The 16,954-nt window shown below is 41.0% G+C and overlaps 2 protein-coding genes across 2 annotated transcripts; both read left to right on the top strand.

Moving 5' to 3' along the window:
* The first annotated feature begins 6,419 nt into the window (after window positions 1–6,419).
* Window positions 6,420–10,118, top strand: LOC147857691 (UDP-rhamnose/UDP-galactose transporter 4-like). The gene is made up of 5 exons (XM_087327322.1): window positions 6,420–6,586; window positions 7,088–7,272; window positions 7,519–7,719; window positions 9,313–9,474; window positions 9,577–10,118. Exons 1-5 carry the CDS (start codon window positions 6,424–6,426, stop codon window positions 9,907–9,909), a joined length of 1,044 nt encoding a protein of 347 aa, XP_087183448.1. The 5' UTR covers window positions 6,420–6,423; the 3' UTR covers window positions 9,910–10,118.
* Window positions 10,119–13,132: 3,014 nt separating this feature from the next.
* Window positions 13,133–15,851, top strand: LOC147857690 (ubiquinol oxidase 2, mitochondrial-like). Its single transcript, XM_087327692.1, has 4 exons — window positions 13,133–13,534; window positions 13,750–13,878; window positions 14,256–14,744; window positions 15,534–15,851. Exons 1-4 carry the CDS (start codon window positions 13,148–13,150, stop codon window positions 15,591–15,593), a joined length of 1,065 nt encoding a protein of 354 aa, XP_087183818.1. The 5' UTR covers window positions 13,133–13,147; the 3' UTR covers window positions 15,594–15,851.
* The last annotated feature ends 1,103 nt before the right edge of the window (window positions 15,852–16,954 follow it).

Here is a 16,954-nt window from a genome sequence, read left to right as displayed (position 1 = left end):
GTAATTTCGCATGCGCCAGCATACTCCGGACCCTCTCCATTATGGTCCGGTTCATCCTCTCGGCCAGCCCGTTCAGTTCCGGCGTCTTCGGCACTGTAAACTCGAGTCGGATTCCCTTCGAGCGACAATACTCCTGGAACTGCCCCCGGTATTCCCCTCCGTTATCCGCTCGTATCGCTTTCAGCTTCTTGCCGGATTCCCTTTCCACTCTCGCGTGGAGTTCTTTGAAGACGCACAACACTTGGTCCTTTGTCTTCAACGGTGCCGTCCACAGCTTCCGGCTATGATCATCGATGAATGTTACGAAGTACTGGGCTCCGCCATGTGACTTCGTCTCTACCTGACACACGTCAGTGTGCACCAACTCCAATGGTGCGCTACGTCTCGTCGGTGGCCTTGAGTGGAAGGAGGTTCGGTTCTGTTTACCGGCCAGGCAATCGGTGCACTTCTCCAGGTGCACATGCTTCACTGGAATAAGGTTGTCTTCTACAAGCCTCTTCATCCCCTTCTCACTCATGTGGCACAGTCTCTTGTGCCACAGCTCACCGGCAGTGTCGGCTGCCACGTTCAGCTCCTCCGGACATAGCCGGGAATTCATCAGGTACAGTGTGTTGACCTTCCGGGCCCGAGCCACTATCAGGTTCCCCTTGCTGAACTTCATGACACCGTTCCGGATGCTACCCGTGTAGCCTTCATCATCTAGCCTCCCGGCCGAAATCAGGTTCAATCGAACCTCCGGAACGTGTCGGACATCCTTCAGCAGCATTTTGCATCCGGTCGGGGTTGTTAACCACACGTCTCCTATGCCGGCAATTCGGCACGTGCCTTCGTTTCCCATCCGAACACAGCCATGCTCGCCGGCTGTGTAGGATGAGAAGTATCTTCTCTCCGGGGTCAGGTGGAACGATGCTCCGGAATCGACCACCCAGGTCGTCTCATCGCCGGCAATGTTTAGTTCACCTTCTTCGGTGATGAGCATGATTTCTTCCTCACTTGCCGCGAGTGCCGTCGTTCCTTTCCGGTCCTGCCCTCGCCGATCCGAACCTCTCCGGTCCGTGGCTCCCCGGTATGCACCGTTTCTCTCCGGTGACTTCTTCGAATCGGTGTCGTCGGCTCCGTTGTCCTTTCGGTAATGCCGACAATTCTTCCGGAAGTGCCCCGGCTTCCCACAGTGGAAGCACGTGGGCCTTCCTCTTGACTGCGACCGGGTCCCCGACTTCTCCCGTCTTTGCGGACTCCGGTTCCAGTGTCTTCCCCGTTCCGATTCGGTAAGCAGCGCCTTCGAGTCGGAGGCCGGTTCTTTGTCTCTCCGACGCGCTTCTTCGTTCAAAATACTTGTCTTTACCGTTTGTAGGGACAAGTTGTCTTCCGTGCAGGAGGTGCTGAGAGTCACCACCAAGTTCTCCCAGCTGTCCGGCAATGTACACATCAGGATGATGGCTTGCATTGCATCCTCCAACGGGAACTTGATCGCCGCAAGCTGGTTCACGAATCCCATGAACGTGCTTACGTGTTCCACCATACTCTCGCCGTCCCGGTACTTGAGATTCACAATCTTCCTCATCAGGGAGGTCCGGTTCAACGCATTCTTCCTCTCATAGAGGCCCGACAGCTTCTTCCACATTTCGTATGCGTTGGTGTCGTTCGCCACATGTTGTAGGACGCTTACGTCGACATATTGTCGGATCGTCGCTACGGCTTTCCGGTTCAGGAGCTTCCACTCCGACTCAAGTACCCCTTTCGGTATTTCCGACCTGTCAATCGGTTCGTACAGGTCCCGAACAATCAGAAGATCCTCCATCTTGATCTTCCAGTCGGCGTAATTCTGTGCATTCAGCACCATCATCATCGGCTGCCCGCTGCCGCCGCCTTCCATTTTCTGCAACAATCGCTCTGATACCACTTTGTAAGGAATCACCGCTTTGATTCACCTTCGCCACTCGGCCACAACCGATTAATCGCAGATCAATGTAGCAGAAAATAGGAAATACAGAGAAAGACGCGATACACAGGGATTAACGTGGAAAACCCTATACGGGAAAAACCACGGGAGTGCGAGACTCCGAACCAAACTATGCACAGAGAAATATACAATGGCGAGCTGCAAGGCAACGACCTTGAGCTCGCTGTCCTCGCCACAGGCGGCGGAAGTACACAGAGGCGTCTACCTCTTCGTCTCTCTCGCGCTCTATCTCTCTCTCTCTCGGCTGCTCTCACTTCTCATGAAAAATAAGCAACAACATAAAACTGTTTGCCCTAAGTCATATTTATACACATATGACTTTCGGGCTATTTACAAATATAGCCTCAAGGGCTCTTGGCAAACATATTCTCAAATATGTCCCCGCATCCGGATCTCTCTCCGGGTACATTCGTCATCCGGCTCCGTAGCCGGGGTCTTCATCATCCGGCTCCGTAGCCGGGGTCATCATCATCCGGCTCCGTAGCCGGGGTCTTCATCATCCGGCTCCGTAACCGGGGTCTTCATCATCCGGCTCCGTAGCCGGGTACTCTTCATCCGGCTTCATGCCGGGTACTCTTCATCATCCGGTTCCGTAACCGCAACCGGGCTTGCCGTCATTCATCTCCGGACATCCCATCCGGAGGGACCGAAATCCCAACAACAACCACCCGGATTCGAATCACGTAAGCATCCACACGCCGTATGCCAACTCAAGAAGCCACTCTACGGCCTCAAACAAGCACCGCGTGTTTGGCACTCGAAGATCACGCAATATCTTCACCAAGTCAGATTTTGGATGTCAAAATCTGACACCTCTCTGTACATCCGAAATGAGTTGGATAGCCCGATCATCATCATCCTATACGTGGATGACTTGGTCATCGGAGGAAAGGATCTTGCCGAGATCAACAAAGTCAAAACACTTCTCTCCGGAAGATTCGAAATGAAAGACCTGCACGAACTCCATTACTTCCTAGGCATTGAAGTAATTCGGACACCAGTCGGGATAATGATCTCACAACGGCACTATGTCCTCAACTTACTCTACAAGTTCGGAATGACCAAGTGCAAGCCTGTGTCTACCCCTCTCGATCGTAACCTAAAGATTGATGCCCATCCGGAACCGCTGAGAGCGAGTCGACTTAGTATCGACAATTGATCGGTAGTTTGATCTATCTAACCATTACGCGACCCGACCTCAATTATTCGGTCGGCCTACTTAGCCAATTCATGCAGAATCCGCGAAACCTTCATCTTGATTGTGCTAAGAGGATACTACGGTATGTTAGTACGACAATGGCTTACGGCATCATGTATAAGTTGAACACGACTATTCGACTCGAAGGGTACAATGATGCGGACTGGGCAAGCTATAAAGCGGATAGACGATCCACCTTCGGATTTTTCTTCTCCCTCTGCAGTGGAGCAATCTCTTGGAGCAGCAAGAAACAACCAACAATCGCATTGTTGAACACGGAAGCCGAATATAGGGGCACAACAGTCGCCACATGCGAAGCCGTATGGCTTAAATGCATACTAAAGGATCTGGGCTTTCCCATAAAGGATCCAATTCGTCTCTACTGCGACAACATGAGCAGTATCTACTTGGCGCGGAACTCCGTATTCCACGCATGAACGAAACATATCGAAGTGCATTACCAGTTCATCCGCGAGCACGTACAGGCTGGCGAGATCGATCTACAACATACTAGTACGCACCTCGAAGTTGCTGATATATTTACGAAGGCCTTAGGAGTCGACAAGCTCAGGCAATTTGCATCGGACCTTGGTCTCATGACATCTACATTGTCAAGCTTGAGGGGGAGTACGCAGCATACGCAACACGAATAAACTATGCAACACGCAATTAGAAGCGTAAAGCAAGTTGGAATCCGATTCCTTAAATCGAAGTACTCCGAAGACTGAAACAACTTTTCGACAGATGGAAGTTGTGTTCGAAGGGGCGTGTTGAGAATCGAACTCAACTTCCCATAGATAGGCTTCACACTAGCTCATGGACATACCATACTAGTTTTGTAAATAGTAGAAAGGGCACTTGCCCTAGCTCAGTTGATATTTAAACCAACCCCTTGTAACTTAGTTACTATTGGACATTTTATGTTTTGATGTATCTTTGGTTAATACACAGTTTAGCTTTTCTATCTCTGTCTCAAGAGCTCTCTCTCTCTCTCTCTCTCTCTCTCTCTCTCTCTCTCTCTCTCTCTCTCTCTCTCTCTCTCTCTCTCTCTCTCTCTCTCTCTCTCTCTCTCCCTCTGTTGCCACACACATACACACACTCTCTCAATCATCTTCCGCTGCATTGCAATCACTCTTGCCTTCATTTCGTTACAATCCTATCCCCCGAATGTCTTTGCATAAACCCCCAATGTAAACAAATATATGTGGTATTTCAACAATTATATTATCACTTCATGTCTTTTTTGTTCACTTTCTATGGTCTATCTTGAGAATTGGGAAAATAAAAAATATTGGGCAATTTCAGGGAATAGCAAAACATCTTGTAATTATCTTAACCTTGTTAATATCTAAGCCTCCTTTAGTTGTTTACACCTAAGGCTTGCCTCATCATCATCCATGCTTTTAACAAACTTCCCATCTTAACATATGCTTCTACGAGATCATGTTATATTTGTTGGTGTTGTTGAGAGCATGAGAATCCAACCTAAAGGGATGACAATTTTTATGTCTTTGAGTAGATAGGAACGGTTTAAGACTTGTCATTAATCCCTTGTGCCCTCCTCCCATCCTTCTCTATCATCTTCAACATCCTCTCGACCATCACACAATACCAAGATTTTGTTTAAATGGTTTTGTTTTCAACTATCGGGTTGTGGAAAGCGGTTTAGAATGCCATAAATTTGAGGACCACACTATTTGCATGAATAACTATTAGTGTGCATGATGATTTGAAACAAGAAACGTGATTTATTTACTTTATAATAAATATCCATTATCAAAGACTTCTGATCACAACTTTACGGGATAAAGCAATAGTTTTACTATTGTGCCATGACTATATAAACAATTATGACTCATGACTATATAAGAGATAGTTTGATTGATGGCAAGGAAGTTTGAAGTCTCTTATGTAGTGTGTAAAGGTATGTTTTGACATTTTGCTTTAGCAAGTAGTACATGGTTCTAACTTGAGACTAAGGATAGATTCCCACAATAAGAACAGAAATCACTTCAATTATTAATCACTTACCAGGGTGGAGGAAATTTGTTTTGGCACCCTACATTTCATACACACAAAAGCACACATTAGATTTCCTCTCTAATCAATCAATCATATGAAGAACAACCAAAACAAACGAAGGATGCGACTTCCATTTGATTGATTGATTTATATTTATGACGGTGCAAATAGAAAAGGACGATAATGTAGATTTCTTTGCTAGTATGTGGAAATGGCTCTTTCGAATGCAAGAACTTTGCTTTCAACCCTCACAACTTTCTCATCTTTCTCCATCACAAATGTGGGATTAGCATTAGCACCATCACACTTTTTGTAACCTATTATTAGGCGTGTACATGTTAATCCATCGACACATTTCCAAATAAGAAGCTAAACAAGTGGTGTGCATGTATATATGTAATGCCTCCTCATCCGAGTCATTCTTTGTGTAGTTGGGACATGATCTCAAATCTACATCCATTAAAGAAGAGAAGGATCCGTAGGATTGGTTGTGTGAAGGGCACATTTTTGACCCATGCTCAAACTTCGTTATCATGAGACTTGGGATAACATCAATAGCAATAAAAGTCGATCAATAGGTCAAAGCACAAGGACATAAACACAAATTTCGAAGCATGAATGTAGACGTGAGAGTAGAGACGCAGAGAGAAGCAGAGAGAGCAAGTTGGATGTGAAAGACAAAAAGAGAGAGAGGAGCAAAAACAGGATCACAAGATTATTCTAGTGTGGTCTTTGTGCTTTCCGAGAGAAAACGTAAAGAGGAAAAAGAAGTCCTCATGAGAGAGAGAGAGAGGGGGGGGGGGGGGGGGGGGGTTGTTATACATAGTGCACTGATTTGAAAATGAATGGAATGAGAGAGAATGGAGCTCCTCTCCTCTCCTCACTCATATCATTCATATCATTCATTGTCTCCCTTGAAAACAGACAAAACATAGATAGTGTGGGTAATATATATGTATGTTATATGTACATATGTATATATATATGTATACATACATACATACATACATAATGTATTATATTTACATACATACATATTATGTATGTGTGTATATGTGTGTGTTGTTGTTGTTGTTGTTGTTGTGAAGGAAGGCTGAAGCCTGAGAGGAGGAGGAGGAGGAGGAGGGATAGTTAGTCTTTTGTGTTCTCTTTTCTTTCTTTAACCCAAGAAGAACTTCTTCTACGCCTCTGTCTCTGTGTCTCTGTGTCTCTTTCTTCTGTCTCCGTGCCTGGGGCTGCTATGGCCCCCAGCAGTAGCAGTAGCAGTAGCAGTAGCAGTAGCAGTAGTAAGGCAGATCGGAAGGCTGCCCTCGATGTGGCAGCTTGGATGTTCAACGTTAGCACATCTGTGGGTATCATCATGGTCAATAAACAGCTCATGGCTGTCCATGGCTTCAGTTTTGGTAAGATCTATCTATCTATCTATCTCTACGCTTGGATCCACACCATCTCTTCTTCTTCCTCCTTTTCCGCCAAAACGGGGAAGACCTAAATTGAATTCCCAAGTGGCAAATAACCTACAAATCTAAACTCAAGAATGAAAACCCTAAATTCAAACACCTCATTTAAATCCCTTATTGAAAAACCCTACCAATGAAATCACTGAAAAAGAAACCCGAACAAGAACAACCCTACCAAGAAAACCCTAAATCATAATCCCACAAAACCCCAAACATGAAAGAAAAACCTAACAATAGATCTCAGAAGTCATAACCTTAAAAGGGAGACCTAAAGGGACGACCCTTAACATGGATACTCTTAACAGAAAAACCCAAAAAAAGCACAACCTAAAAGCAAAATATGGACCGGAAAACAGAAACCTAATGAGAAACCTCAAAATATCATAACCCCGAAAGCAAAATCCTAGATCAGAACCCTAATAGTGTAGCTCTGTTTGTTTGCAGCCACCACATTGACAGGGATGCATTTTGGCATGACTACAATCATGACCCTCTTTCTTCGGTGGATGGGCTATATCCAAGGCACCCATTTACCGCTCCTTGAACTTGCTAAATTTGCTCTGTGCGCAAATTTCTCTATCGTTGGGATGAATGTCAGCCTCATGTGGAATTCTGTCGGTTTTTATCAGGTAATTAAGCATAGAAGCATAGGAGTGATTGCCTAAATCTTGGGTGGCTTGACCAATTTGCATCAAAATTTTGGTTTTCCTGGTTAACTATGGTAGAATTAATTCACGAAATCTTGTTTCTGAATTCAATTTGCTAACCAAACATTAGTTTGCCTCATAATTTATGCTAGAGTGCTTGTCCAAATCTTGTTTTAAATCAATTTACTGGCCATTTTTGTTTCTCATAATTTCTGGTAATATCGACAGATTGCAAAACTCAGTATGATCCCTGTCTCATGCTTCTTGGAGGTTCTTTTTGATAAGATTCGGTACTCCCGAGATACCAAGTTGAGTATCATCCTCGTGCTGCTCGGAGTTGCCATCTGTACAGTCACTGATATCAGTGTGAATACTAAAGGATTTATTGCAGCCATCATAGCTGTCTGGAGCACTGCTTTGCAGCAATATGTGAGTTAATATTCTCGTTTTCCCTTTAATTCTAGTGAGAAATGTGAGATAGATCATATGTTCTCATGATGATGTTCATATATTAAAAGAAATTTGATCTATCGCAGTCTGAAAACTCTGGAAAATAAATCTATTCTTGCACCTTCAGTGGGTGGAACATTCACAACTTAAGTCGTTCTACCACCAGATCCACTCTAGATTAGAGTTTAGATTTCACATGATATACTTTTCCGAAGGTTCATTGTTGGGAATTTAGGACAATAAAAATCAGGATCTCTTATATTTATTGCAATGCTTTCTCAGAATGCAACACTACTGACAGATGAAAGAACTTCTAGAAGGTTGGATGTTAATTTTCTTAAAGGTGGCTTTAGGCTAAATATATTTTTTCAAATGATGAACCCAGATCAATCAGTAATGTATCATATCAATCTTAATGCTTGGGCAAATGAAATCTATTCTTGCACCTTTGATGGGTGATTGTATGTAACAGGAAATACTCTCAAGTCTCCAGTAAAATTGTTTAACCGGATCTATTCTTGGATTCCCATTAGATTTATCATTTTTTCTCAATGTAGGTACCTAGTTGAATGGCCATCCTGAATGTGTCTAATTGTTAGTAGAACTATATATTGGAGTTTCTCTTATATTGAGTGCAATCCCCTCATTAAGTTAGGTGTGAGGCATGGTTGTTTATAAATAGAAGATCTTCTTTCGAGGTAGCAGCATTGCTATCTTTCCCTAGCAGAAAGTTGTCTGCATTGTCCATTTTAGTTTTCAAGACTTACAGGTCGTAATGATCAGGTAGCTGCAATTCTGGGGAATCCATAATCATTAATACTCAAGTGCATTAGTTCCTTTTGTTATGGTGATAAAGTCAATTAGGGCAATGAAAATGTACTGATCCTACACCTTAACCCATGAAGGTAGTTTTCAATCTGAGTTAAAAAAATGCAATACTAAGACAATTGAAAGATAGTATGTTCACCTATTATTATTACTCTTTTAATGTTGGAAGAGGGTCTTTTTTTCCCAAGTATTAATCTTGTTTAGGAAGGCTATATCTGACAACTTGTGACAACATGTATGAAGTGTAACTTTAACTTGCCATGTGCTATGCATATTTAGCACAAACTTGTTATACCTTGTTCTTGGAGCACATATAGCCATGGGACATGTTGGCTATCCAAAAATTATATTATCTCATGTGCACAATTTCTATCCTGAATGTTGATACACTCTGAAGCAAACCTTTGGCATCAGGAACGCTATCCATGCATGTCCAATTGTATATGACACAGACCCAACATCCCATTACATATATTTTGTTATGGTATGGTTTATTGAATTCAGGATCTAATGGTAAGCTCAATATCTTACTAGGCTAAGTACTACTACACAACTCAAGACTTATTATCTTAACATGAAGAAGACATTGTGTGAATTGTTATTTTGGTTACAACATATTATTTGTTACTGTGGGTGCTTACGAACAATGCTTTTCATAAATAATTTGCTCATTCTTCTGTGCCAGGCATGGTTTTGTAATGATTGTGTCTCATTTGTATATATTTCTTTCTCTTTCTTGTGCAGTATGTTCATTCTCTCCAGAAAAAGTATTCTCTTGGCTCCTTCGATCTTTTAGCTCACACTGCACCCGTCCAAGCCACATCTCTACTTCTAGCGGGGCCCATAGTCGATTTTTGGCTCACAGAAAAGAAAGTAACTCAATATGAATTCAGCACATCTTCAGTGGTGAGAAAACATTTCTTCTATGCAAAGTATGAATGTGAAAAGGTGGATTTTAAACTGAAAATAACTGATGGAAAATGCTTTGGTGGGTTTGTTTTTTTTCAGTTTTTTATTATTCTATCTTGTATCATCGCGGTTGGCACAAACTTAAGCCAATTCATTTGTATCGGGAGGTTCACAGCAGTCACTTTTCAGGTGCTCGGCCACATGAAGACTGTGTTAGTTCTAATCTTGGGTTTCTTCTTGTTTGGGAGGGAAGGCATGAATTTACAGGTTGTTTTAGGCATGATGCTAGCTATTCTAGGAATGATTTGGTATGGTAATGCCTCTTCTAAACCTGGAGGAAAAGAACGCCGACATTATTCTGTGGTTAATGACAAAGGTCAAAGAGGTCAGAATATTAGTCTAGAAGATTTAGATGCGGATGAGAAAGTTTGATTTGAGGCAGTTCAAAATTTCTATAATCATTCATAAGCTCTCATAAGGATTTGTGATCACGTTTTGGGGTAAGGGATTCCATTGTCCATTGATTTGAGACTGTTGTCACCTCACCTTTTAACTCGATCTTTTGTAACAAACACTCAAATTCTTTCTCTTTTTTGAGGTATATTCATCTACAGGTATCAAAAGGTAATCCTGATTATCTATTCTACTTGTTTGCTCAGCATTACATCCTACGAGATCTATATACAAGAGAAATCCAACTACCATCTGTTATGTTTCAGGGTTTTGAGTGGTAGTAGATGATTGAGGAATGCCATAATTTGATTCAAGATAATACGAATTAGAAGTACGATATACATACATGTACTGAGATTGGAAATTGAAAAGAGGTGGTCGATATATGTTGCTGAATGGAGGATACACTGGAATTCTTGTGAATCAAAATACCTTCAATTCGTAATGCATCTTTAATGATTTGGAATTGGTGGGTTATTAATAGCATTGTTGCAAAGTTGATGCATCAGTTACTCTAGGTACTGATCATAAGTGTCAATAGATCCACCGACCCTGTAAAACCAGGCTATGCACCTATTTTCATGGTAATTGGAAACTCATTTTGTAGGTTTCATTAGATGTTCGGATATATAGGAACACCAAAAAGAAATACTAAGTGAAATAACTCAGGCATACATTTAAAATAATCAATCCATTAAATGTGATTGGCAATTAGGTACTCCTCCATTCCTTCTTCACATGCAGTGTTTCTACATTTTGATAAGACTTGTGTGCTGTTGTGGGATCCTCGCTAGCTGCAATTATCTTTGCTAGAAGATATCAGCTTCCCAAGCAAAATGTGGATTTGTAGATCATCACAGGCCCAAATAACATCTAGCGAACTGTAGCAATTGAAAGAGATTGTCGTAAAATTTTGAGAATTCTAAATACTTATCTAGTGAGCAAGGGTAATATGACAAAGTACAAATGTAGCACATGTGAACATCCCTATAGTAGTAGACGTTGGAAGTTCAATACAAAATTTAATTATATCGATCAATAATATGTAAAGCAAGACATTGTGCAAACCATGCAGCTATGCATTCACTTCATCACTATCATCTTTCTTCAACTGAAACACAACATTGCTTGATTTATAGAGAATGTATGAGGTGATAGGTTCAATTACTAGGTTGTTTATATAAACACAAGATTGTCATAACACAACCATTAATAGTTATAATTGTGATTTGAAGTATGTTGTCTTATTCCAACCATGATGATGGGATGTAATTTCAAGTATGTTGCGATTAATCTACCCAAGAAAATCCAATCAAGCTCTTCACTAAAGAGTGGTTGTTTCGAGTGTGTTGCCTATATTCTTCTTCTAATAGGATATAGAGTTGTGTCTTTACCGTAACTTATGTACAATCATTGTTAGCCTAAGAAATTAGGTTGCATTAGAATCCATATAATACAAGTATGATACTAACCGATATGGTAATATTATAAAATAATATGCGATACGGTAATATTATAAAATAATATGGAAAGACATAGGGATCTCGATGCCTTTAAAGTGGTATAAGCATGTACAAGCCACATTCATTGGGGATTGGGTGTTTTTAAAGCAATATAAGCATGTGCAAGCCAATGTAGAGGTAATCTAAATTTGGGCATTGATATAAGGTATTCTATTAGTATTCATTTTGCCTTCTTTATAATCGCGGTTAAGTTTTTGGTGACATTGGAACAATGTTCTCCATTATTTTCAGCTTGGGGTCCATTCTCCTTTAATCAGGAGATTGTGGTTGTCTAGGCGAAGGCTAATATATGTTGAGGGTTGTGAGTTATCACTTGTATAAAGCAACAAGTTGTAATATTTAGAGGGATTAACCAAAACTATAAATAAGAGTTCATATAGCACCCTACACAATATGGCATTTGGCATTGCATGAGTGTTTTCAATCTCTTTTTGATTCCTGCTCTCACTTTACACTCATGGTTTAATCTTGCCACTCCAAAATCGATATTATACGATGGATACTCATAGTTTGGAGGCTATTATCCTATATAGTGTAAGGAATTTATGTACATTCTCTCTTCTAGCTTATCGTCTTCCCATGTCATAATTCCTTCTATCCTTTAAACGTCTATCTCTCTCTACCTTTGTGTTGGTCCACAAGCGAGACATGTGAAATTGGTTTTTTGTCACGTTGCATGCCAAGAAAAGTAACTAAAATACAATGCAAAAGCTTCTCCACTATTTTGCATTATAAACATAAACTACATTGTTGGTAGTGTCCCAATGAGACATTGAACAAAGGAAGGGTAGTGTAAATCATGCTTGAACTTCATAAAACATGGAAAAAAGGAATGCCAACATAAATAATGCTTAATCTATACAGTAGCATGTAAGGGTTGCAAGGATATGAAGCATTGAAAGAAGAAGACAACGACATGGCTCCCTCGAGTCCCAACTACTATTGGAAGGTGATTTGAGAGGAAAACTAGGATTTTAGAGGCATATGCTCACATACATACATTTAGCTAGCTACGACCTCCCACACAAGTGGTAATGAAGAGAAAACAAAGCACATTGGTTTTGATGCGATGACTATTTACATACACACACACACATACATATATACATACACACACACACACACACACATACATACATAGTAACATATATATATATATATATATATATATATTATATCAATATGTATGTATTATATATGTAGACAAAGTCCGAATACGACTACCACTCTTTTCTTCTTCTTCTTCTTTTTGCTTTTCTTCGAAAGTGGAAGGTGCGAAGGAAACTTCCTCGCCTTCCCCTTCCCCTTCCATAGGGGGAGCTCTTGGCCTCTCTCTCTCTCTCTCAGACACACACACCACACACACACACACACATATATATACATTGATTAGTGTAGGAGTAGAAGTGTGCCCCTTCTAATCTCCATCTATCCATCTGTTCTCTCTCTCTCTCTCTCTCTCACACACACACACACAAACACACACACACACACACACACACACACACACACACACACGCGCGCGCGCGCACAGAGCTTAGGAGTTTGGTTGTCCTACCCACATAACATAACATAACATAACATAACATAACATAACATAGAGGCAGGCAGGGCAGTGAGGCTAGAGCCGCCGCAGTAAGTAAGTAAGTAAGTAAAGTATACATACATACGTATATACAGCGAATAGAGAAAGTATGTCTTCTTCTCTCCTTCGTTTTAGTCTCCGTCTCCGTCGCTTGGGCGGAGATGGTAGTCGTCGTCGCCTTTTCTCCGTCATCGCTCGCCCTCTCCATTCCCCATCGCCCCTTCACCATGGATTCTCTTCTCCTTCACCTTCTCCTTCATACCATTCCTCCTTTCTTCCATCTCTGTCGTCCTATCCTCTCTCTGCTAGATCCTGGAGCGCCTCTGCTCCTGTGAATAACAACAGCACTACGGAGAAAGATGGAGTGTCCCCCCAAAAGAGGAACTCTGGATTCTCACAACAGGAGACTCCTCCTGTGCTTTCCAGTTATTGGAACATTTCTACTAAACCTCTCCTCAGAGAAGATGGATCAGTGTGGCCATGGAGATCCTTCATGGTATGTATGTATGGATCCCTCCAGGCTCCAAATCTATGTCACAATTATTTGTGTATGCATGCATCTCTCATGTGTTTATGAATGAAAGAATGGTATGGTGGACTATGTGTTGTCTGTCCATGATACGATAATTGCTTGACACCTGATGGCATTTTTTTTAAAAACAATAATCTCTTTTTCTCTGTCTGTGTTGTTTTTGAACGCTCCATTTTTAGCCCTGGGAGGCGTACACTTCCAACACCAAGATCGATCTGACACGACATCACCCTACTGAGACAGCTACAGACAAGTTTGCATATTGGATCGTAAAAGCAATGCGGTGGCCAACAGACATCTTCTTCCAGGTACCATTCAAACCAAACCAACCGTTTTTTTTACTATAAATTGCCATGAATAAAGAGCGATGGAACTATGGAATGGAGTTGAAGACGAATACGAATCTCCTGAACCCCTCTCGTTTTTAAAACATTGATGAGCATGGAATCGAACTGTTGCATGCATGAGAAATATTAGATCAGTTTTTTTTGTACGATCAAATAAATGGAGGGGCCTTTGAATGAATTGAATTGAATGAATGAATGGTTTTGCCATTCATTTTGCAATGAATGAATGAATGAATGAATGAATGCAATGTATATATTATTATTATATGTTGTATTCCAATATTTAAAAAAACCGCTCATCTGGCTAGTATGTTTGTTTGTTTTATTATTATTCTCAGAAGAGGTATGGATGCAGAGCAATGATGTTAGAAACAGTGGCTGCGGTTCCAGGGATGGTAGGTGGGATGCTTCTGCACCTGCGGTCCCTCCGGAAATTCGAGCATAGTGGAGGGTGGATCAAAGCCCTCCTAGAGGAGGCTGAGAATGAACGCATGCATTTGATGACCTTCATGGAAGTGGCGAAGCCAGTCTGGTATGAACGAGCCCTTGTGTTCACTGTGCAAGGCGTTTTCTTCAATGTTTACTTCCTACTCTACCTCGTATCACCCCACCTAGCGCATCGCATCGTCGGATATCTAGAAGAGGAGGCTATTCATTCGTATACTCAATATCTTCATGAGATAGATGTGGGGCATCTACCGAATGTGCCTGCCCCAGCCATTGCCATCGACTACTGGCGCCTTCCTGCAGGCTCCACTATTCGGGATGTTGTGGAAGTTGTGAGAGCTGATGAGGCCCATCACCGAGATGTCAACCATTATGCGGCGGTCTGCCTCTCTCCTCATGTCTATGATGTGTTTATGCGTAATAATATTATTTACTTTGGGAATCACTCTTATTTCTATGTGAATGTGTAACTAGGTAGGCTATATAGGAAATGTCAGCATTTATCGCTTATCTTGCTGTATTTGTTTATCCATATTGCCCCAACACGAACACACTCTAATACAAAAATAAAGGCAAGAGATTACTCGTGAAAGCACCATGTGGTGTTGATATTGCTTTTAATAATTCTGCAAATGGATCGATGGGAGGAGTTAGTACATGAATGAAGAATTGACAAGAGCTATCAAAACCATGTGACTTTCAGAAGGACGAATTGATTAAAATGCAGGAGGGGTGGGGAAGGTAGTAAGATGTGTTAGAGAGCTTGTTATTGTGGCTTTTAGAAATTGCTTTGCAATCTAACTGCCATATTCTCATGACACACCCTCATATTTGACACACTCATTACCTGAATTAGAAGTCAATAATGGAAAGGCCAAGGATAGGCAGTAGCAAATGTGGATGGTTAATTAGTAGTTTGAGAATTGAGTCACAATTTCTAAAGGATAGGCTGGTTAGCATGTGAATGACTTTATGATTGAGTTTATGTATGTATGCATGCATGCATAACAACCTTAGGAGGTATGATTGAGTTTATGTATGTATGCATGCATGCATAACAACCTTAGGAGGAACACCACAAATGGGGGCCATGTGGTCATATCTATCTAGCTGATACTCGTGGTATTTTATCCTCGATTTTAATCTTTGATTCTCTTCTTGTTATATAGGATATTCATCATCTCGGCAGACCCTTGAAGGAGGCGCCGGCTCCTATCGACTACCACTGAGAAGAAATAGCTCCCACGCCCTCCCTCTTCATCCTACCCCTCCCTTCTTTTTTTCTTCTCAATGTATAATACTTCGTTTTGTTTTGACAAATGTTTTATATATTTGTTCAACTTAGTTAAAGCCCTGTTTCGGGATGCACAGCTTGTATACCACTTCATTTCTTGTGTTAGACATTACAAACCGTTTCTTGTGTTTCTTCATCATTTGCAGAAAAAAGTTGTATTACCAAAAAATTTAAACATTGGAAGCATTACATAGACTTGCTCACTCTTCAAATGTTTGTTGTCTTCATGTGCCCTATTTGAGGCTAACGTGCAACTCTAATGTACCCAAAAACAGTATGAGAACAAAATGCTTGTTTTATAAAATTATAACCAGAAAATTTGCTACTTACATAAAGAAACAAAATCTAGAAATGTATTGTGGGTGAGAAAATGTTTGGCCCTTCCTCTACACCCAACAATAAAATCGCCAACCCTTTGTTCCTTGTTTTGGATTTTTATTATCCTTTCCCCTTTTCTAGCTGTGTTGCTTAAACTTTTCTCTCTTCTGCTATACTAGTTGTGTTTGGGCAAAACAGGACCAAAATCATGGAAAATTGAACATGCACATTGGATAGTGAACCACCATCATTCGGTAATATGATTACTTAAATAAATGTTAGGGAAAAGGGGCATCAAAATGTCAATTAACAAGCAAGCACAACCAAATCAAATTGTTTTCGTTTTCCCTTAATTCTTGTTGATTAAAAATATGGGAATGCAAATACAAAAACTCCCTATTGCATCTAGGGATCTAGATTCTATACCTTTCTTACAAATTGAATGATAATGTCACTATCAAATATTTCGTCACCTTCAAAGTGGAATCACCAAACCATGAAGCTTACAATAATCTTGGTATAAAATGAAAACAAGTTATCATCATAGATGTGAAGAAGATGGATCATGTCATCTTGATTACATCATAATCATATCACTGTTGACCTCATTATCTATTGCCCTACTTCCTCCCACAAAGAAGGGAAGTAGGAAGGTTTACCTATGTATGTGAGAGGTTCTTGAGATCGTTAGAGAAGAGAATCTTGTGACTCTTTAGCAAAGGACAGAAGTCGATGCACTTTGGTGTGGGTCGAGATCAAAGCTACCTTGAGCTTCCTCCACTTTTTGTCTCTCTGTCTTTTTGCTCTCTCTCTCTCTCTCTACTTTGTGATCTACCTACTCACTTTTTTTGATTTCTTATTGACAATTTGTTTTTTGATTGATTGTTTTTCACCTTGATTTTTTTATTTAAAGTATACTACTCTTCTATGGTGGCATATTAAGAATGAGTAAAAAGGGGTAGTGAAATTGCACAAATA

Source organism: Azolla caroliniana, unplaced genomic scaffold (assembly GCF_043228905.1).
Source record: "Azolla caroliniana isolate FFs.n. ecotype wild unplaced genomic scaffold, voAzoCaro1.0.p SCAF_11, whole genome shotgun sequence".
In the NCBI taxonomy this organism is placed as follows: domain Eukaryota; kingdom Viridiplantae; phylum Streptophyta; class Polypodiopsida; order Salviniales; family Salviniaceae; genus Azolla; species Azolla caroliniana.
The sequence above is the reverse complement of the archived record's forward strand: the minus strand, read 5'-3'. Positions and strand labels throughout refer to the sequence as shown.

What these genes read in the sequence shown, in the direction of transcription:
- LOC147857690 (XM_087327692.1), top strand. Translation starts at nt 13,148, where the DNA reads ATGTCTTCTTCTCTCCTTCGTTTTAGTCTCCGTCTCCGTCGCTTGGGC. An exon ending in GGCCATGGAGATCCTTCATG is followed by an intron (nt 13,535 to 13,749) that starts GTATGTATGTAT and finishes CTCCATTTTTAG; the next exon opens with CCCTGGGAGGCGTACACTTC. An exon ending in CAACAGACATCTTCTTCCAG is followed by an intron (nt 13,879 to 14,255) that starts GTACCATTCAAA and finishes TATTATTCTCAG; the next exon opens with AAGAGGTATGGATGCAGAGC.
- LOC147857691 (XM_087327322.1), top strand. Translation starts at nt 6,424, where the DNA reads ATGGCCCCCAGCAGTAGCAGTAGCAGTAGCAGTAGCAGTAGCAGTAGT. An exon ending in TGTCCATGGCTTCAGTTTTG is followed by an intron (nt 6,587 to 7,087) that starts GTAAGATCTATC and finishes GTTTGTTTGCAG; the next exon opens with CCACCACATTGACAGGGATG. An exon ending in GCACTGCTTTGCAGCAATAT is followed by an intron (nt 7,720 to 9,312) that starts GTGAGTTAATAT and finishes TTTCTTGTGCAG; the next exon opens with TATGTTCATTCTCTCCAGAA.